Here is a 21,189-nt window from a genome sequence, read left to right as displayed (position 1 = left end):
ACTTAATCATTGTATAAATTCCAATAAGTAAAACAACACAAAATATTATGTATGATATTTTAAAATTAAAATTAAAAATAATTTAAAAAGCCAAATTTATATTAAAATGAAATAAATATATATATATATATATAGAAAAAAAGAGATCATGAAAAAATTTATAAAATTATTTCAAATATATATAAGTGATATATTAATAAGATGCAATAGTTTAAATGTTACATTTGATATTATTTTATCCGTATATGATCTCTGAATAAAATTATACATGTACAAAATAGTTTGCTCGTATTTAACAGAGAATATAAAAAATATACAAAATAATATAAACATCATTATAAAATGTAAGGGTCAAACTTAGAATGCATTTAATACAAAGGCATTATAAGTATTGACATGAAATCATTTATTTTTGCACAACCAAGTAATTAAATATACATTATATACAGAAATTATATAAAATTTGTAAGAATATGTTGTTTATTTCATCAAACAACAACATATTATAATATTAATATAATATTATTATAATAAGTAGCATAATCTTTTGAATGAACCATTAGAATTTGAAATAAAATAGCTGAAGTACTTTGTTTTTGTACTACACACAAAATTTAATATTTTACTTATGGTCTCATTCAAGATATAATAAAAAAAACTCTATAAGCTTTTACATTTAATTAACATAAAATATAAATATCTATCTCTAAGTTCTTACATTTGGTTGCATCAGTCGTGAGCATGACTGTATGCATGTGCATTACATTGCATACACATCTGCATACAAGCCAAAAATATTTTTATTAATCTAACGAATAATCTAATTATTATCAATCTATTGATTCGATTTCACTGGTATGTACATCATACTAAATCATACTAAAAATTTAAATCTATTGGCATCCGAAAAAAAGACACATATTGACATGGAAGCCAGTTTCGGAACGCAATTACAGAAAACAATACAAAACAATAAAATAACTTACCATTTAAATAATACGGTGCTACATTTTTAAGTTAACATTTTTTCTTTTAGTTAAGAATAGTCTATAAAAGGACTTTTGCTGGGATTGTACGTACTTTTTAAACATTTACAATTATTATAATTTTCGCGCGTTTTTTACTCCATCTTAAATTAATTTTCAAGTAGTGGGGGCATTCGTCTATTGTTTTCATGTGATCTATTTTTGTGCGCATAGAATAGTAAAAATTACTAGAATATCGTCAACATGATTTTATATAAAAAGTTTATAAAATTTTGTTGAATTCGTTAATGAGTTCAATCTAATTAATTATTCAAAAATAGTAATAAAAAAATCATTTTTTTAACGAATTCACAAAAGTATCTTTGTTCGATTTAGACATATTTTGTATTGATTATAGTTACTTTTTTCATAAAAATGCATCCTACGTTTCTGTTAGTGCATGTTTGAATCGAGTGATAGTTAAAGGACGGTATTCCCTGTTCTTCATAAAAAAGTTATCATTTTTTAAAATATAAAGTACAATATGAATAATTTACTACTTTCTTATAACATCTAAAAGTTTTTCTTCCATTTTAATGCCTGCAATTGACGTATGTCTCCGTTTTGCCATTTACGATACGAACGTAACGAGTACAGGCTCGTACGAAGAGTGCAGGTACTCGCTGGTCTGTAGAAAAGAAAAGACTATTGTAAGTATTTAAGTTCTATAAAAAATAATTTCATTAACAAAATATTTGTAATCTTTTTGTCGTCATTCTAAGACTAAATCGAAATCTTAAAAAGTGGTATTCAGAATATGTAGTAAACTACTCTTAAGAAATTTTTCACTTTTATTTTACAAAGAAGTAGTCATTTTTGAAAAAAAATCTAGTCTCAGTATGACGAAGCTTTGTGTTACCGCCAAATCAAGACGAAAACCACATAGCATCGCCACTAAAATAAATATTGTAAACAACAATCGCAAATAATAGCAATTTTTATATCATCTACATCTACATTATATAAATCATTCCAAGTTATGACACACGGTGTTAAGTATCACGCAGTATGCAAGCAGGCAATCGAAATCACATCGGAGTTAGTATTGTTAGAGCACACACTCACATGCCTTCTGATCTGAATCCTGATCCACGCAAGACGGTTGCTGAATATATAGAGCCGGTTTCAATGGCCTGCCATCTTGATCCTCAACTTGGATTACCAGGCCGTGATTACTTCCGCTTCCATGAGAGTTTCGTGGATTCAATCTCCAGAATCGGAGACCTTGTCTAACATCTAACGCTAGATGAGTACCTTTAAACGTGAGGGGTGTCACTACCGAATCCATCAAACGTTTCTTCGCTGTTGATAAAAAATTGATTCCATAATTTATTTCTTATAAAAAATTAGCTGAAAATAATTAACTCGACCAAAGACTTACATCGATGTCTCTTCAAAGTTTTCGTGTAATAATAGACCGATATTCTAATTTTTTTTTCGTCTTCTTCTTCATCGTCAAATGTACTTTCTGAAGAGAACGTTACATTTTCTTGCGGTAATTTAAATATCCGTAATTTGGCAGCTATCACATGATCACTGGAAGTCAAGTTCAATTGAAAATGCATATTCATAGAGAATGAATCCGTCCAAGCATCTTGATCTGTGTTACGTGGAATTTGACCTGATTGAAAGAATTGGATTTTAAACATTACTCGGATATTTTTATATAAATATATTTTAGTAATTGAATAACTAATTATCATTAAGAAACTTACAAGTTGGAGAAAACATTGTCAATCTTTCTCGTTGGACTTGATTAGCATCAGTGCTGAGGTTGAACCTTCCCGTTAGTGCTAAAACTCGTGTTTTGATATCCTCAATGGCTTTTTCACCTTGGCTACACATATAAAGAAATTTTTACAAACTTAATAGTTATAAAAGATAATCGGCAAACTTTTAACACGAAACAGACAAAAGGAAAGATATGATTTTAATCTATTAGTAAGTAAAAATTGAAAATATTATAATTAGAGAGTAAATTCAAATAGAAGAATTAAAAGTAACCGAAGAATTCTGCGTGCCTGAATGACGACGTAAAAATTTTCACTTGGAGATACGTGCAAGCTTTCCGGGCAGTAAGACAGGCTAATGGACGGTGGTCAGTGACCTACAGGGCCTATAGTGTGGGTCAGAGATATTTATTATACGTTCTAGACATTGACTAGACAACCATCGTAAGCACTAGTATCTCATTTGTCTGGTCTAGCAGGGAACTGTTAATGTATTCGTCTTGAGTTTCAAATTTTGATTTCTGCTATTAAAATAAACATTGTTTTACTTTCCGATACTTCATAAAAAAAGTTTAATCAGCACAAGTTGAATAAATTGTATTAATCATAGATCCTGAATAAGCTAGCGTTAATCTAGATTTTATACCAGAAGAGACTTTTAAATATACATATGTAAAACTCGCGCCAATGATCAGGTGAGATTACGGGATTGCATAACGAAGACTAAGTCGTTAACCGGCAGGAAAAAAAGGAGGAGCGTCTTTTCTCTGCGTCACTGGCAAGGATTGGACGCCCACTTGGACCTTTGAGCGCAGCCAATCGGGCGTCAACGACCTCGTTGTTGCTCGACAAATAATCAGAAATGGTTTTCCTAAACAATCAGTTGGTCAGGAACAGAATGCACAGTTGGATGCTCGAGAAGAATCGTAAAAAAAAAATTTCTTTTTTATTAATCTTCATCTAATTTGTCCTATTCTCTTTGCCATCCAGGAATCCCTTTGGAGAAGCGGAAGAGATATACGGAGGAGAGCACTCGGACGAAATCTCGCCACGAAATCTTGTATTCGATTCTAGACATGCTCCTTAATCTAGCCACGTCCAAGTCACGCATTCTACAGCGTCTCGTTGCGTACGTGTCACGTCTGTCTGCCGTCTGGGAAAGGGAAGGACTCGGGTGTCTGGAGGCCGTTGCATCATGAGAATGAATCCAGTGATCCTTCCCGAGTACCGTATTAAGAAAATTGGCCGGTTTTGTAACAGCCTTCGGACTAACGTGAAGTAACATCAACAGATAAGATTTCTTCGATTTTTTAAAAAATCTTTTATTCTTCTTCCGTGAAGAATAAAATTTTTTGCTTAAAAAAGAAAAGATTTTTAGAAAAAAATTTTAATATTATAACAATTTCAGTAAAGAATTATCGGAGAGAAAATTTGAGAAGCTGTTAAGGATTAAAAATCGATTAGAGAAGAATCGTTGGTGGTAGGTGTCAAAAGGCAAGGGAGAACGTTTTGTGTACCGCAAAACGGTGAACGACGACCTGATTGGCGACTGTCAAAAAATGCACGTTGCATCGTCTGGCGGTGAAGTGGGGAGCCACTGACGAAAACTTCCTCCTCGCTCTTCGTTGCGCGTCTCGCATCATCTTTGTCGGCATAGGAAGAGAGACGCATAGACAAGGTCAGCGCATTAAATTAAAATGTGTTACATAACCTCGTAAGAGAGCAGTCCTAACTGCAGTCTGACTAGACACCCGGTGATTACGAGGGTGCTCAACTCAAAATCGTTGTTTCTTTGATATCTAACGATATTTGTTTCATCATAGATTTCATAAAAAATAAATTAATTTATCTAGTACACCACATAGTTTTATATCATTTTTTTTTCTTTTAATCACATTTGTATTTTTAATTTTTCATTCACTGTCATTATTCTTGAGTAATAAATAAATAAATGAAATATCTATATTATTTCTTTTATGATTTTTATTAAAATTAAATTTTGAAATCAAACATTTAAGAAAATTCTAATTCTTGATGGATTATCTAGATCACCCTGTAGAGACTTGAGGAAGAAGCGGAACGACCGGCACACCGGAGTCCTCACTCTCAGCAGGCTACGCCAGTGCCGACACGAATGCATTTACGCGTCTAGACTTAATAAAATAAAAGAAACGCCTTCGCACCAGAGGCCAAGGTGGTGGTGGAGAAGGAGGGTGATTTAAAAACATAGTTAGGGACCACAACGGAATTTCCATTGTATATTTTCGCTCTAGTCTCTATCCCGGTATCTGTCTTTTTAAAAGATAATGAGCACCATATTTGTCCGATCCGAAATCATTTTTTTAGTGAAAAATTTTTGCGTGCATCACTGATTTTTATATTAAATCATTCTTGCGATTCTAAATTTTCTTGCGTTGACCTTGTTCGGTAACGATTCGTAATTGATATTTTACATTTTTTCTGTTTAGAAAAAGAAACGGCAGAGGAAAAGTAAGGAGAAATAGCTGAAGAAGCGGTCGCTGATCAACCCGAGGCGAGAAATTCAGTGGCGCTCCGTGATTCTTCGTTTCGTCATGGTATTTTTACGGGCCATTGAGATATTTTTACGTAGCGGGGGCAATGATTCGTCAAGAACGTCTTTGTCGTTCAGTATTCGCAAGCAGAGGCCTGGGTTATGTCGTTGGAAAATCATTTGCTTTTTTTCTTCGTTGCAATAATTAAAAAGGAGTTCAACGGCAACGTTTGAGGAAAGGAGAAAAAAGGAAAACGAACGTTATCTTTTCATGCAGACACATATAATATTCCATTTCCATAAAGCATAGATTTTCTGTTATTATCGCAATAAATCGTGCAATGCGAGCAATGAGATAATCGTGATGAGAGAATGTATTTTTAAATTATGCAAGCTAAGCTAATAGAAATGGTCGATCGGAAGAGCAAAACAAAAAAGAAAAAAATTCGACAGAATTTATCTGTCCATCTTATTCGGCACACCGAGTCCCTTACCCGAAAAATGATCATAGTACCATCTGTGGGTGAAGCTTACCTGTCGAAGCTTGAGGTTAGGTTTCCTCTAAAAGACACAAAAAGCACATTGTATAGATACTAATTCCGCGTTTTGCAAAGCAAGAAAGACACACGATGATTGACATTTAATGAATGAGAAAAAAATCGAGTCATCCGTTTTGAAATTTTCATTTTTTTTTTTTTACCCATGACTCGAATCTACAAGCTAAAATTCCGAGAGATTAAAGAGAAATTTATCTTGAATTGTTGAAAATGAACATTCGAATCGAAGCAGATGAAAAACGTAGAATTATGAAAGATGATTTGATTATCTTACTTACCCTCGTCGATGAGCAATAGCCACTTGTAGATATGACGATAGATTCGCCAAAGGAAGATTGCCGGCAGAAATGTTATTGTTAGATACGAAGAGCTTGACAGAATCAGGAGTGTCGTTCAAATACCCCAACGTGCTGTTTTCGTTCTCCTCTGTGTTCCAATTTAGTCGGGAAGAGTCGTGGCTAGAGTCTTCGTAGTCGGACGTTTCGTTCTCCTCCGTGTTCTCGAAACTAAGGGAATCCACGAACTCGGGGAGTACTCTGTAAACATCATCTTCGACCCATTCGAGCCCTTCGTACTCGCTGATCTTTTTATTTTCATTAGTTCTCTCTTCATTTTTTAAGACGGATACTTTATCTGTGGAATCGATAATGCGAATATTCGTTTCATTTTTGTCGTTTAAAATTTCATCTGGTACGATACTTTCTGTGGTAGTATCGGTACTACTCGATGTCGAAGACGCGGCTGTAGTAGAATAATCATTATTTAGATAGTTACTCCTAACATTGATGCTACTCAATTGATAAACCAGAGGTAGAGTAGAAATAGTAGTCGAAGACATTGATGGCGGTGTCGATACATGAAAGGAATTACCGGCATTTTTTAAAGTCGCGTGTCTCGTCGTTGTCGAAGGATCGTGATGTTTGGATGTCCTAGAACGATTTTTATTCGTTTCGTCCGAACCCGAGCTGGAATCGAATTCGGAATCATCGTACCGAATCTTGAAGACTACGTGAGGCTCCATCACCCTGTCGAAATCTCGATGAAGATTATTCGCGATATCTTCCTCTTTGGAGGCTTTGGTAACCTCCTCGTAATCGACAGCCGTAGGTTCTGACCAAGATTGTTGAAATTCCATGTTGGACGGCAGATTCTCGTAATCAAGGATCGCCTGTCGATTATACGCCTCGAAGTCAAAATCCTTGTAGGAAGGTGATCTATCCACATGGCGGTTCTTCTTACCTTCTCGTTTATTGGTTTCGAAATCAGGATTTTTCGAAAAGGAACGTGGATCCGTGGATTTTTTATTCCAATTTTTAACCTTTCTTTCTCCATCTCCCCCGTACAATACTTTCGTCCAAGATTTCACGCTCTCCTTCTTCCTCAATTCTTCATCCTTCTTCTTGCTCAATTCTCTCTCGCGAATCGCAAGAACTTCCTCCAAACTATAATTCAGACTTTTCAACAGCAACATATCACCCGTGCTAAGATCACCGGTGATTATTTTTAAGATAGCTTTCTCCAGCATCTTCTCCAGCCTCCTCTCGCTAAAAGGTACAGTGCGTTTAATTTCCTCGCCCTTTAAGCCCCTGCTCTGCTTCTCGCCCTCGGACAGTACCACGTTCTTATTGTCACTGGCCGTGTACCTTTTCGCGTGGTCCATCGGATCCCCCTTTTTCTTATCGTCCACGTGGATACCGCGATGATGATGGTGGCACGATACACTGTTCATAGTCGAGACGACCAACAGCAGCACGAAGAACTCGAATAATTCCATGACGACGACGACGACAACGACGAATTAGGAAATTTTTTCGTGAAAGATGGGGGGAGGGGGAAAAGTCTCACTTTTTGTCCGGTCTCCTTCTCTGACAAAATTCTATCGTGGAAAAGATGGAAAACTGGCACCACTTTGTTCATGCGACAAATGCGGCCACCGTTATCGCTCAATGGATGCCTCCATATTTACGAGGGATTTTACAACCCTCGAAGAGGAGAGGAATCGGAATTAAGGTGAGAAATGTTGTCTGCGAAACCGCGTGTTGTACCTCCCGTAACGAAACCAGTGACCCAGAGAACGACGAGGCGAACGTGAAGACGGAAAGACGTTGCGGTGTGTCCGCGTTACGAAGAAGTGTTAAACAAACTGGTCCGTGATACGGAGTGGCGGGTGATCGCGGACTAGTCTAATCGCATCAGGAAGCCGCGGTATATATGTAAGTAGGAAAGATTCGTGGCATGCGTGTGCACGGGCTGAGCAGTAAGTCTCAACTGAGCCGAGCTGGCCTGCTCACGGACATAATTCTGTCTACTCACTAATTCCGAGACAAGCACGAAGCCGCGAGAGGAGACGCGCCGGTGTTACTACGATCATTCGTTTTTTTTTCTTCTTCTCCTTCGTCTCCTTTCTCTTTCTCTCGGTAAGTCTGTTCCTCTCGCTCCACCCGCCGCGCGCGTGTGGTAATCCCTTTCCCTCGCTCGCCGAAATCCCGCGGACGACCGCCTTTCCTCTCTCTCCGTGACGCTTTATCGCACCCGCTTCTTCTTCCACTTTCCTTCCTTCCTTCCTTCTTTCTTTCTTTCTTTTTTTCTTTTCTTTTTTCGATCGTCGTCCGATTTTCCTCTCTCGTCAATTTTTCAACGGTTCCACTCGCCCCCACTCGTTTCCAATCGTCGGTCGTATCGCACAACGCGAGGAGTGGCTAATTTTCTGGATCTTTACATGCGATAGTTATACGCATATACTTATCGGAATCGAAATTTGTTGCAGGATCGGCGGAGTGACGGCTAGCAGCGAGCGAGCGAATTCGAGCGATGCGACATCTCGTCGTGGAGGAAGGAGAAGGAATTTTCACGCGATGGAAAGGTATACTCCTATATGATCCGGGAGGAGGCGTCTACGGGAAATTTTCACGGGATTTTCACTCAGAGGAGCGCGAGCCCCGTGGGATGAAGGTGGGTCGCGGGGCAAAAGAAGGAAACGAAAAACGGAGGCGCGGAGGAGGCGCGAAGAAATGATCGAGGAGGCACCTTGTATTCGGCTGCTTGTTTCAGGGGCAGCCACGTACGACTTTATAGGGTGTCTCCCTCTCCACCGTCTAGACGAATCGAAGATATGATCTTTGAATCATAATGTATCGCTTTTAATAAATGCAGCCTCCGCGTGCGTGCGTGAAAATACGATGCGTGGCAAAGCACGTCGACGACGGGGGCCCAAAAAGAAGAACGGGAACGAGGAAAGAGGGGAAAAAACAAGCGGAGACCGAGAGAGGCCGGGAGAAACGAAGCGGGACGAAAGATAACCCGTGCTCGGGATCGTGATCGTGATCGGATCGGTCAGCGGAATCCGTGTGAAAATCCATAAATTTCGCGCTCGCGAGACAGAGAGAGAGAGAGAGAGAGAGAGAGAAGAGATTAGAAAGGTCGGGCTTGACGTGAATTGTGGCGGCGCGCTCCTAATCTGTAAATTAGGTTAAAGGATTCGGTTCTTTGAACCTGTTTACTCTGCCCATCTCTCCAATGGACCAGATGTCGGCTGGGATATTCGAATATTCCATCTTTCTTAAATCTTTCTTATAATAAATCGTTGCTGATATTGTCGTAATCGTATCGAGGCTAGGATCTACCGGGAAAAGTTCACGTTTAAAATTCTTTCACATTAGATCGCGCTCATCTATTCTCAGACCGAGATAAGTTTTAATTAACGATATATCTCTCGATAAAAATCTCCAACTTGGAGAATCGCATTAAACGATCTTGCAAGACGATAATCGTAAAGATGATTTAACAATGAACGTTTCCTAGACGGAGGATGAATTTAGATTCTGCTTCGCCCCCGTTTGCCTAAACAACATGGAAGTCTTGTTGTAACAGAAAACAGAATTCTTACTTAATGATTAATTCCTTCCTTTTTGGCAGGTGGCCATCGCCTAGGATAAACTTAGTTTCCATCCATCCATCCATCCACCTTCTCGTCGCGCGATATTCTTCGAATCGAATTTTCGCCATACGCATCTTCGAAACGGCCGTCGAAAGGGTAAATTCTTATTAAATTCGCGCTCGATCTTTCTGATCGAGTCGAGTCGACGCGCAACAGGATCACCTAGACGGTATAAACGAAATGGACGAGGTCGATGAGAAGAGAGAGGAAATGCGAGCGAGGACACTTACTCACCCCCTGTTGCAGCAAACCATCGTCGTCGTCATCGTCATCGTCGTCGTCGTCGTCGCGTTGACCGATGCGTTTGGATCATGCGTGCATATCATCGCGGGACGCCGCGTGTTACATGTAGACACGTGCACGCATTTAAATGTACAAAAGGGAACGGCGGAGGGATCGGAGAAAAGAAGAGGAGGCAGACGAAAGAGAGAGGATGCAATTTGATCCGGCGAAGAGAGGCAAGTCGAATCGTCGAATCTCTCCGGCCACGGTGCAATACGCTCCGTGTATGACGTCACCTCCGAATCTTCCGTCGCGATTCGGACGTACGGACAGACAATCTGGCGTCTAGACGTACCAAAATAAATAACACGGGGCCTTGCCTCGCCATCAAACTGTTTGCAATCGTAATACTCGTCCGTCGGCCTTGCGGGCCCCTCGTTCTGGACAGGGATGAGGAATAGAGCGGAACCGTTTCAGAAGTGGTTCGTGGGCATTTCGTATTAGCCTGAATCCGGCGAGATATCAATTTCGAAAATTCACCAAGATTCTCGAAGATAAGAATAAACTCTTAAAAATTCATTATCGAGTAAGTATTGTTTATCGTACAACGATTTCACAATATTCGTTTTCTTTTATTTTGTTTTCAGGAAAGATTGGAATCTTGCTGTCAGTTTCCGGTTTAATATGGACAATTCTTGTAATTCGTTGTACCGTTCAACGTGTAATCAGATCAACGGAGTAATCGGTTGTGTGTTGTTCGATCGACGTAAAAAAAGGTATCGATGATGGTAATCGGACAGCGCGTCAGACAGACGCCAGAGTAGAGGTTCGATGACTTTCTCCGCTGACCCAAAGTTCGTCAATATTTCGGTCAGTTCACGGATTTTCTCGGATATCTTGGCAAATTGATGCGAAACGATTCGGTGTAAACCGTGGACGTGGTTGCGCCAATAGACTCGTATTATCTGGCGAATCGATATCGAATCGAAAGAAGCAAGGGAAGGGAAGAGAGAAAAAGAGAGAGAGAGCAAGCGTGTATATTAGTTCAATCAAAGGTGAGAAGGCGTAGAATTCGTAGAAAAAAAAAAAAAAAAAAAAAGAAAAATGGAAATGGTGCAATTTGCTCGATACATCTCTCTCTTCCTCCTTCACCTCGGCGGACGCAGACGATTATCGAGATAAGGAATACCTGGAATCCGACAGGAGAGAGAGATCGGTCCCGCCTGCTCGATCCTCGAGCTTCGTGGAAGCGAAATTTGAATTTCGAATCGTATTGCGCAATCCCACCCACGCATAGGTGCACTCGTTTCGAGGCCTCGCCATCGTACGTGGGATTGTATAAAATCGAAAACAAGAGAGTTGGACCGAACCGGGTGTGGGGAGGAGAGGGGGGTGGGGGGCCACCCTTCTTATAATACTCCAGCATTTTTTGTCGGTCGCGGATAAAATATTCATAGCATAATCCGAACGATCTAGCCGATTCATTCGAATTTCACAAGCACCGTTACATCATACATAATTACAATAAATTAGTGATACCAATGCCAAATGAAATATTTTCTTCGTCTTTCGTCTCGTTTCTTCTTCTTCTTCTTTTATATTCCTCTCTCTTTCCCCTCCCCTCGGCCCCCCTTTTTTTTATCACTGACTTCTCTCGTCCCTTCGATCGATAAACAAGCGTTAAAACGAGTCTCGTGCGCTATTAGATTATAACGTATAAGATGCAGCCTGGTTAGTTGGAGATCGGAGATAAAATAAATTCGCTGTCAGGGCAGAAATTACCCCTTCCCGTCTGTCCAGCGCGTGTCCAGCGCGGAGATTAATTTCCAGTGGCTACCGAGCTTTCGGAAGAAGGTGATCGTTAACCCAGATAAGGGAACATCGGAACTGACGTAGATATGATAAAGGGCGGAATCCGACTGGTCTCATCATCTCGGGAGAAGAGTCGCGTGCTGCGCGCTGGAAGATGGATCGGATTCGTCGCATTCCAAGGAATCTCGTGGGCGAGACGAAGGCAATTTTAATGCGTCTTCCTTCGCCCGTTCCTCGCGCCAGAAATTATCGCTCGCTTCTCCTCCTATCATCGACGATTCCAGGGAATGAAATTAAAAATGCATTGCATTATCGGCGATTTCGAAATCGATACACGCGTCTTCGCGGGAATATCGACGAGTTCGATTATTCGCGGCTGTGCTCGGGAATCGGGGTTACCCCCTTATATTCCAATTAGAAATGCATTAAAATTGTCACGAGGAGTAATTTAAACTGGATAGCCGTGCATGATAAATCGTTCGTCGAAGCGATCGTTCGAAACTTGTTCCCCGATTGTTCCTCGTGGCTCGCGTTTCGAGAGGTTTCCCCTCCTCTTCTCTCTCTCTCTCTCTCTCTCTTTTTTTAGATGTTCGAGCAGAATCGCGAGAAACAAGAGAGGAGCGGAAGGAAGAAGAACGCTTTCGAGTATCTTCAATTCTCTTCGGTTCTCGTGTATCCGAATCTCGGTTCTAGGACGGCAGAAAGATGGGATCTGGTTTACTGTTTCCATCGTGGCCAGCAACTACGCATTTCCGCTCGTTGAATTCCTCTGTGGGAATGAACGGTGTTCGCTTGGATCAGATACGATACGTTCGGCTGAACCAGATCCATGTACCAGAATCCGACCAAATCGCCGATCGTAGTTGCAGCAGCCCACGGTTTTTTTTTTTTTTTTTTTTCTTCTTTTTTTTTCCTTTTTATCTTCCTGCGCCGATCGCCTCCTTCTCAGCCTCCCGTATTTTTCTCGAATTCTCAATTCCGAACTCTTTCTTTTCGAGAAAAGACGTGATAATTGATTCCGGATCGTGGTAAATTTTCAGAGAATTCCATGGAGGGACCCACCAGAGTTCCAACCAGAGTTCCTCGAGACGAGATTTCCACGAGAAGCGGGAAGAGCAACGCGACGACGGGGCCCGCCTTTGCCTGTAGCAACGCCGTAACGCCGATGTTTATCCACAAGTTATGCTGTTCGGATTTCGCTATTCTCATCGAGTTTGGCGGTGTGCCAGGAACCTAAAACTGGCTTGCTTAACTTCTACTACGTAGAGCAGGAAAATAGAGGAGGTGTGCGGAATTATCAAGGCCGTAGACAGTTGGACGGAATCGAAATCGCTTCGAAAAATGTAAATTGCGCGTGAGTGTAGCGGGAGCGTACGTCAATCGTTCGTTTGACGCGACTCGATTTATCTCGGAAACAAACTCGATTCTATTCGTGTTCTTAGAAACAAATTCCCTGAAATTCATACAATGTGTATAAGGAAGGAAGGAAACGACGACGATGGGAGATATATAAAAAAAAAAGGGGGGAGATAATTATTTTGAGGAGAATTTCTTGCCGCGTAGATGTAGATCAAGGACGCGGATTCGCGTTTCATCTTTCTCCGCAGCTTCTGTCGAACCGTCGTATAAGCAACGTCTAGGAAATCAAATTTCTTCGCAGGTGGAGGAGAGTCGGATAGCGGAGTGAAAAACACGCGGGCCTGGTTTCCAACAAAAATTTATACGTGACTGGTGCTCCTGTCTCGTCTCCCGTCGCGTCTCGGTTAGATAAGAGCCGCGTCATCTTCCCGATTCCTCCATCGTTTTAATCTTATCCTCCATCGAATTAAACCACCGACGATTCTCGATGAAAGAAAGAAAACACTTCGCTCCTATTTCTCTCGTGGATCGATCGAATTCGAAACGAGGCTGCTCGAGAAACGTTTTCTCAAGTTGCGTCGTGCGTGAATTTCGTCGCCGAATCGATCTCGAATGTTTTCTTTCCGAGAAAGACCTTCGAACGGTCTTCCACGCGCGCGCCCAAGAAATCTTCCTCTCTCGTTATGGCTTGGATAAAGCCACCTTATATAATTTGATCGAAATGTCGGTTTTCAAGGGAAAAAAAAAAAAAACAATTACGACGCGTTTCAACTTGGTCCACGCCTCGGGCGTGGATACTTTTGTTGTAAACATTTCTTAAATAAGAACGAGTGAAAGCTTGGATGCATAAGATCGACCGATTACCTTACCGTCCGATTTGTATTATTCGTATAATTCCTCGTAAAGATCGTAAATGATAAAATGATAATATTTTTTTCGAGTAGAATTTTAACACTTTTGAAATTTACGCACGCATAAATTAATAAAGTAATCGGGAGAACGAGCAGACGTTCCTATTATTCTCTATTATTATTTTCCTCAATTACGCGGTACAAAAATTTAACATTTTTAACATCGTCTAATTTATTTCACGGAAATCTCTTCTGAAAAAAAAAAAAAAAAAGAAATCTTCGTCAAGGCAACGCGCGATTCCTTGGTAAAAAAAATTCGTTACGCTCCTCTATAATTATATCCACGTCTCTCTCATTGAGCGCGATGCTACGACTCCCACGAACGAGTTTCCAGGTGCATGACTAATGCAATCCTTCTCGCGCATGACAATTATTTTTTATCGTCCAGGAAGCGGGCATCTCGTAATTTCCTTCATCTCATAGCAGTCTCTTACTGAAAATCTGTCTACTCGCTATGCGCGTTCCATCCAGGAACGGGTATCTGAATTGCGAGCGGATATCGTCGATTACGGGCACGGTTTTCCGGTTTGGCCGGTGCGTGTACAGGTTCCAACGACTCGTGCGTGGCTAAACACGGCGGAAGAATTTTGATGGACCACGCAAGAGAAAGTATCGAAAGGCCCGTCGCGACCGTCACCCTGTTAAATTGCGTTTCGCGTCCGATCCTTCACCCACGATCCGTTACGACGACGCGTCGTCACGTGACCGACGACGGCTACGTCCCGTGTGAAAAAAGCAGCGAGGAATTTTTTTCGAACTAACCGCCGATACAATTGCCCTGCCTCCTCGAAATTCATGGTTCCTTTCGGATTCGGGGCTCGTAGGGCTCGATCGATGGACGAGGCATTCGAATCGAAGGAATCGACGTTCCCCTCTCGTCTCGCTCATCAATTATTTTCGCATCTCGAAAGCGAAAATTACTTTCGTATCGTATCCCATTAATTCCCCATTTGCTTCCCGATTTTATTTATGTAAAGATATTTGTTTCGAGATATTTTCGTTCTCCTTCCCCTCCCACCTTTTCTTTTCGTTTTACGAGTTGTAAATTAATTGTAAAAATTTTATATATATATATATATATATATACATGCACCGAGAACGATAAACAAATGTATTTGATTATTTTATCGCACGGTAGTTAGAATTTCGCGATAACGGCGCTTAACCCCTGTCCCCTGCTCGGGAGTCGAGGTCGATCGCGTAAAACGAGGTCAATTGTAAAATCTTGTACTCGAAATCCATTATTAGCCTCCCCCTACTATCTAATCATCGAAGCACCGTCAAACGGTAATGATCCGATCTTTAGTGATCCAAGAGACTTATCTCGGTGCACGTGAACCGTGATATCAATGGCATGATAGTATATATGATGTTAATAAGAGATATTCGGTGTCAGTAACATTTTTCTCTTATCCAGTGGCGAATCGTGATTAAAAATTTGTAACTTAACGTTTATTGTTTCGATTCCAGTCCAAGTTGTAAGATTTTTCTGCAGTATGTGATAAAAACTATATAAATTAAAACGATATACGGTATAATCAATGTTGAAAAAATAGTTGATAGTTTTTTTTTTTATTGTGTTTAGAAGAAAATGATTGTTTTACAATCGGTTTAATATATTAAACAACCGAATTACTTTTATCGGTATTATCGTATATTTAATTAGTTATCATTCCATTTATAAATTATTTATGTTTATAAATTGTATTCGGTTCTGTATGAATAATTAAATTCTTAATTTGTTTTTTTTTTTTCTTTTTCTCATTTAGTATCCGTTGGTGACATAACGAGACATGTCTGCAAATCCAGGATTTGAGGTATTTTTATATTTCATATTTTTCCTATATCCTTATTCAATTATGCAATAATTATGTATAAATTTTTCGATAAGAGTAAACTCTTTATAACTTCATTTAACTTATTAGTTACATTTTACGTTAATTCAAATATAATTTCCAAGAATCCATTTGTTCGATTGAGGTTAAAAAAGAAAGTCGTTGGCATTTCCACGATTAACTATTTCTAATAAAGTTTCTCTATTTTTCTTTTTTCTTTTTTTTTTTTTTAGAATACCGAGTTAAACGTGTTAGAGACTGGTCATCTGACAGACGAATCGATAACGGAAAACAAGGTATGTAACGTATTTGTAATTCTTGTTAAAGAATGCCATTGTTCATTGCAATTAATCGATGATTAGTAGATTCAATAAGGTTCTTCATTTAAAATATCGATAAAAATAGATAAAATTGTGTAGAATTAAATTTGTTGCGAAATATTATCTTTGTTATCATTTCATTATATTTAATTATTATATTTAATTTTTTTAAGAACTATACCTCTTCCAGGGGACAAGAGAAAAATCAAGTGATTATATACAATCGGTATACGATGCATTGGACGATTTCCTTTCGAAGCATCATCGAGTAGTTCATTTTTTCTTGATGACTCTAGGGAATTTAATTGTATTAATTTATTTTATTTTTGCCACAATATATTGGAAAAATAGTAAGTTGTTACAGTCATGAAAATTTGATTGTTTCATTTCTATATTATTTTATTATATTATTATAATCCAGTCTTTCTTAGATTACAACTATTTCGATTGGTGCCATGGTTATGGTTTGCTACTCCTTATATTAGTGATCGTTTATGGCTTAATTTTTTATCATTATGCCCTGAAACCTTTGTTTGGAAAAATATTCGTTTATTGTCATTGGCCATATCTCAACAATATCATCAACAATTTCCAAAAGATAAAGTAAAATATTCATTCGATGGACGAAATAAAATATTCGTTGCTTTAAAAGTTTTTACTAACTATTTTATATTATTTTTTTTGCAGATATGGCAACATTATCGGTCAAACAATAATTTATACATGTATCTTTACTGCTATCATTGTATTCCTTATTATCGACACTGTAAACTCGAGAGAAAGATTAATGAGTGGAATCGGAATCATCGTATTGATAAGTTTAGGATGGATATTCTCAAAGCATCCTAGTCACGTGAGTAAATCTTATTTATATAAGATTGATTTTAAGAACTATATTAATTAATTATTTTTAATTCTTTTATCGATATAATAATATAAATGTTTACAATCTCAGATTCTCTTTGTTTATCATTTAATATATTAACGTATATATCGGAATAAATGGAAAAATAAAGGATAAGAAAATAACAGCTGTAATTTTTATAAATTCAGATAAAATGGAAACTCGTCTTGAACGCATTGATCGTGCAAATTATCTTTGGTCTTTTTACGATACGATGGTCTGTTGGTCGATCTATTTTCCAATGTATTGCCGACAAAGTAGAATCATTTCTCAACTTTGCAAAGATTGGTGCAAGCTTCGTATTCTCCGATAAATTGATCGCAGATGGCATTTTTGCTTTCACCGTTAGTCATGAATTCTTTCCTTTTTGAAACCATTGAATGAATCATTATTACATTAATCAAGTATTTTTTCTTTTAGGTCCTGCCTGTGCTCTTTTATTTTAATTTTATCATTCAAATGTTGTACTATTTAGGTACTATGCAATGGATTATCTTCAATCTGGGTAAATTTCTGCAAAAACTCATGGGAACTTCGATTTGTGAATCAGTAGTTTGTGCTGGAAATATTTTTATTGGAATGGTAATTGGTATTATGTATTGGATTAAGATTTTCCTTAAGATATTGTGACTGTCCATTCATTTACAGACAGAAACACCGTTAATGATCAAACCTTATTTGAACAAATTAACTACTTCGGAATTGCACACTCTCATGAGTTCGGGTTTTGGTACCGTTTCAGGTGAATAAACAGCAAGCGATATTTAATTGATTCCCAAAGAAACATTAATTTCATTTTAAACTTAGGAACTGTTCTTGCCGCATATATTAATTTTGGTGCAAATCCTGCTCATCTGATAACCGCTACTTTGATGGCAGCACCAGCAACTCTCTGTTACGCTAAATTATTTTATCCGGAAACTGAAAAGATTATAATTACTTCCGATAATGTAAAATTAGAAAAATCGTAAGTTTGTGATAAATTTGTGAATAACGTAATGTAATGCATGACTACTATTTTTATCGAATGTATTAATTATCATAAAAAAAATTGTTTTAGAAAAGACACTGGTTTAATAGACGCAGCGAGTAAAGGTGCTACGGCAGCAATTCCTTTGGTATTGAATATAATTGCTAATATTGTTGCGTTTGTGTCCTTTATCGCATTAGTAAATTCTCTATTATCTTGGGTAGGATCACTAATTGGTTATGAAAAGTTAAGTTTCGAAGTAAGTAAAGAAGAAAAATATTAATATTAAGAAATAATCGTTTGATATTATTTTTTCTAAAACATATTTTTTTCAGCTTATATTATCGAAAGTATTTATACCTATAAGTTGGGTCATGGGAGTACCTTGGGATCATTGTGAGGATGTAGCAACTTTAATAGGTTTGAAGACTACAGTAAATGAGTTTGTCGCTTACAAAGAATTGGGAAAATATAAGAAAGAAGGTCGAATTTTTGGTAGAATTGAGGCTATAGCTACTTTTGCGATTTGTGGTTTCGCGAATCCTGGTTCCGTTGGAATCACTATAAGCATATTGACTTCTTTGGCTCCTGATAAAAAAGAAATTATAAGCAATATTGTCATGAGAGCTTTCATTTCTGGATGTGTTATCACTTTTCTTACAGCCAGTGTCGCTGGTAAGATTTGAAAGATCATTCTCGCATTAAGAATCTACTAATTTACTAATAGAATAATGTTTTTTTAGGAATGCTGGTACCTGATGATTATGAACATATAAATGCGTTTGTATCAAATAGGACTCTTAGTTAATATAATAGTTAATATTTTAGGTTATTATGTTTGCCACTTCTATATAAAATATTTGTAAAATATATGTAAATAGGTAGGATAAATAAGAAAATCTACATTGTTTCAACTTAATTGATATTATGATATCCTATGTGTTATAATATTAAAATTTCATAGCTAATATCCCATAGCCATATACCGATTCTTTATAAATTATACAATTCCCGTATTCATAAATACTAATAAATATATAATAAAATGATTACAACATACATAGTACGAATATGAAAACTTAAGCTAGTACATTTTGCACGTTTTCGATAATTATAAATACGATAGTGTATAGTAATAAGTAAAGTATCACAAAAAACATTAATGAGATCGATATTCAATGTATGTATGGAATTGATATATGCATCACATATATGGAATGTTTGTTTTCTCAAGCACCAAAAAGTAAGTGCATTATTTTTCTAAAGATATTTTTATGGTAGACTATGAAGTTGATGAATTTCATAGAGATTGTGTGTACGATTGAACACATCCGCAGTTACTTCTAACATTTTTGGCAGGACATCAACATTCCTTTGAACGTCTGAACCACAGACCTAAAAAAATTAAATTTCAGAATAATTTATTAATTTTATAAAATTAAATTTTAGAATAATTTATTAATTTTATATAACAAAATATAAATATTAACCTTCTTAAATAAAAGTTCTCTGGTAGGCATTGTATACATGGCAACCACTGCAGCCTTTCTAATCACCCATGGATGATGCTTAGCTAATGTTTTATTATAAGCATCTTGGCAACAACTGGATGTTTTATCACTATCTGAAAGATCGCCCAATTGCCTTAAAAATTCTCTAATAAAATCTGAAAATTTAAAACTACATATTATTAAATGAATTAAAAATAAATACTCATAAACAAATTTTCATACATTGTAGTACCTAAGCCTCTATGAAGCCTCAATAACGTACGAGCTCCATTCGAATAGTCTCCTTTATCTAAAATTTTGTTTTCTTTCTCATATTCTATCATAGTCTTTATTGTACCATAGTTCTGATCATTTTTATTGATCAAATCAATCAATATCTCAATCTTTTGCTTTAAATCCGAGGATACAAAGCCAAAAACACTACCCATCAGTTGAAAAAATCTGTGTCATAAATAATTATATTATACATATGTCAGAGAGAAAAATAAAGATAGAAAGTGCTCATTTATATTCATTTATAAAATTGGGTCAATAAAAGATGTTATATGCATATGGCATTGATATTATCATTGATATTATCATCACCAGTTGTTTTCACAAGATTTTTATGTGAATTTCACGAAGAAATCAAAATGAACACTAACTAGATAAAATATTTAACTATTAGCGAAAAGGTTATATGTAATAAAAAATATAATCTGTTATCGTCTTACTTGTAAAGTTCATTATAGGCATCCAAATAGGCTTTGAGATCAATATCATCATCTTGAACGAGAGCTCGATCAAAATGATCGTGAACAAGTCTGAGATCAAAATACATTAAATCCATGCCTTCCGCCATTTTCGTGTCACTATGTTTAATCGACTACTGACTTGCTTGCTACGTACTTAAATCTTAAGCTGTGTCAAAGATGACATATTAATTAAACACAGTTGGTGATAAAATGTGTTGTATTAATTGAAAGTGAGATAAGATGTTATGATAACAAAGTCAAATTGATAAGCTGCATATTTAAAAATCAATCACGTTCTGCTTTTAGGCTAAATGGAATTTGATTATCAATGCTGATAAATTTTAATATTATTAAAGGACATTTTTATTATAAAAATTATATTAAAAAAATTTAGATACATATAAGAAGCATTTTTTAATATTAATGTGATTATAATAAATTTTATTTTTTGATCCATTTAGTTTCACATGTTGTGGTTTCAATTCGACATTCTTGAATTTGTCGCTTTAAAATCATAATAATCGATACTTCAGTTTATCGAAGATGGCGACGTAAAATGATAGGTTAACTTTTCTTAAAATTCATTTTATTTTATTATTTAAACTACACGTAATTATAAAATTTATTATTTACATATATAATATTGCAATTACATTATCATATTGAGATATTGTACGCAGAATTATCATATTGAGATGTATCATATTATATGATTCTATTTTTATTATTATGAATAAAGAATAAGGTTATATATATTTTATTATTATATATTAAATTAATTATTAATATAGATATTGAAATTTTTTCACATTTAAAATCAAATTTAAATATGTTTTAATGTAATGTAATA

At 36.9% G+C, this 21,189-nt stretch overlaps 3 protein-coding genes across 12 annotated transcripts; 1 reads left to right on the top strand and 2 right to left on the bottom strand.

The window, feature by feature from the left end:
- Positions 1–160: 160 nt before the first annotated feature.
- LOC122711315 lies at positions 161–8,579 on the bottom strand. Of its 3 annotated transcripts, none has more exons than XM_043929955.1 (6): positions 6,103–7,621; positions 5,802–5,828; positions 2,741–2,862; positions 2,407–2,646; positions 2,091–2,327; positions 161–1,653 (listed from the first exon to the last, which is right to left on the bottom strand). In XM_043929955.1, the coding sequence occupies exons 1-6, from the start codon at positions 7,596–7,598 to the stop codon at positions 1,559–1,561; spliced, it is 2,217 nt and encodes a 738-aa protein (XP_043785890.1). In that variant the 5' UTR covers positions 7,599–7,621; the 3' UTR covers positions 161–1,558. The 3 variants fall into 3 exon arrangements, with proteins under 3 accessions (XP_043785890.1, XP_043785888.1, XP_043785889.1); XM_043929954.1 differs by having other exon boundaries at positions 163–1,653; positions 2,095–2,327; XM_043929953.1 differs by lacking the exon at positions 5,802–5,828 and having other exon boundaries at positions 162–1,653; positions 2,095–2,327; positions 6,103–8,579.
- A 25-nt stretch (positions 8,580–8,604) lies between these two features.
- On the top strand, positions 8,605–19,013 carry LOC122711316 (solute carrier family 28 member 3-like). 8 transcript variants are annotated; one of them, XM_043929959.1, is made up of 14 exons: positions 8,605–8,776; positions 12,836–13,079; positions 15,835–15,882; positions 16,134–16,196; positions 16,411–16,570; positions 16,652–16,823; positions 16,908–17,073; positions 17,274–17,468; positions 17,545–17,706; positions 17,773–17,866; positions 17,932–18,091; positions 18,185–18,353; positions 18,430–18,769; positions 18,838–19,013. In XM_043929959.1, the coding sequence occupies exons 3-14, from the start codon at positions 15,859–15,861 to the stop codon at positions 18,900–18,902; spliced, it is 1,770 nt and encodes a 589-aa protein (XP_043785894.1). In that variant the 5' UTR covers positions 8,605–8,776; positions 12,836–13,079; positions 15,835–15,858; the 3' UTR covers positions 18,903–19,013. The 8 variants fall into 8 exon arrangements, with proteins under 8 accessions (XP_043785894.1, XP_043785893.1, XP_043785898.1 ...); XM_043929958.1 differs by lacking the exon at positions 8,605–8,776 and adding an exon at positions 11,758–12,673; XM_043929963.1 differs by lacking the exons at positions 8,605–8,776; positions 12,836–13,079 and adding an exon at positions 14,402–15,352.
- A 51-nt stretch (positions 19,014–19,064) lies between these two features.
- Positions 19,065–20,821, bottom strand: LOC122711317 (ceramide-1-phosphate transfer protein). The gene is made up of 4 exons (XM_043929965.1): positions 20,319–20,821; positions 19,838–20,046; positions 19,585–19,760; positions 19,065–19,489 (listed from the first exon to the last, which is right to left on the bottom strand). The coding sequence occupies exons 1-4, from the start codon at positions 20,444–20,446 to the stop codon at positions 19,367–19,369; spliced, it is 636 nt and encodes a 211-aa protein (XP_043785900.1). The 5' UTR covers positions 20,447–20,821; the 3' UTR covers positions 19,065–19,366.
- Positions 20,822–21,189: the final 368 nt, after the last annotated feature.

The sequence above is a fragment of the Apis laboriosa genome, unplaced genomic scaffold (assembly GCF_014066325.1).
Source record: "Apis laboriosa isolate Shangri-la unplaced genomic scaffold, ASM1406632v1 scaffold16_cov148, whole genome shotgun sequence".
NCBI classification, from domain to species: Eukaryota; Metazoa; Arthropoda; class Insecta; order Hymenoptera; family Apidae; genus Apis; species Apis laboriosa.
Note: the sequence above shows the minus strand (reverse complement) of the source record. Positions and strands in the feature narration are given on the sequence as shown.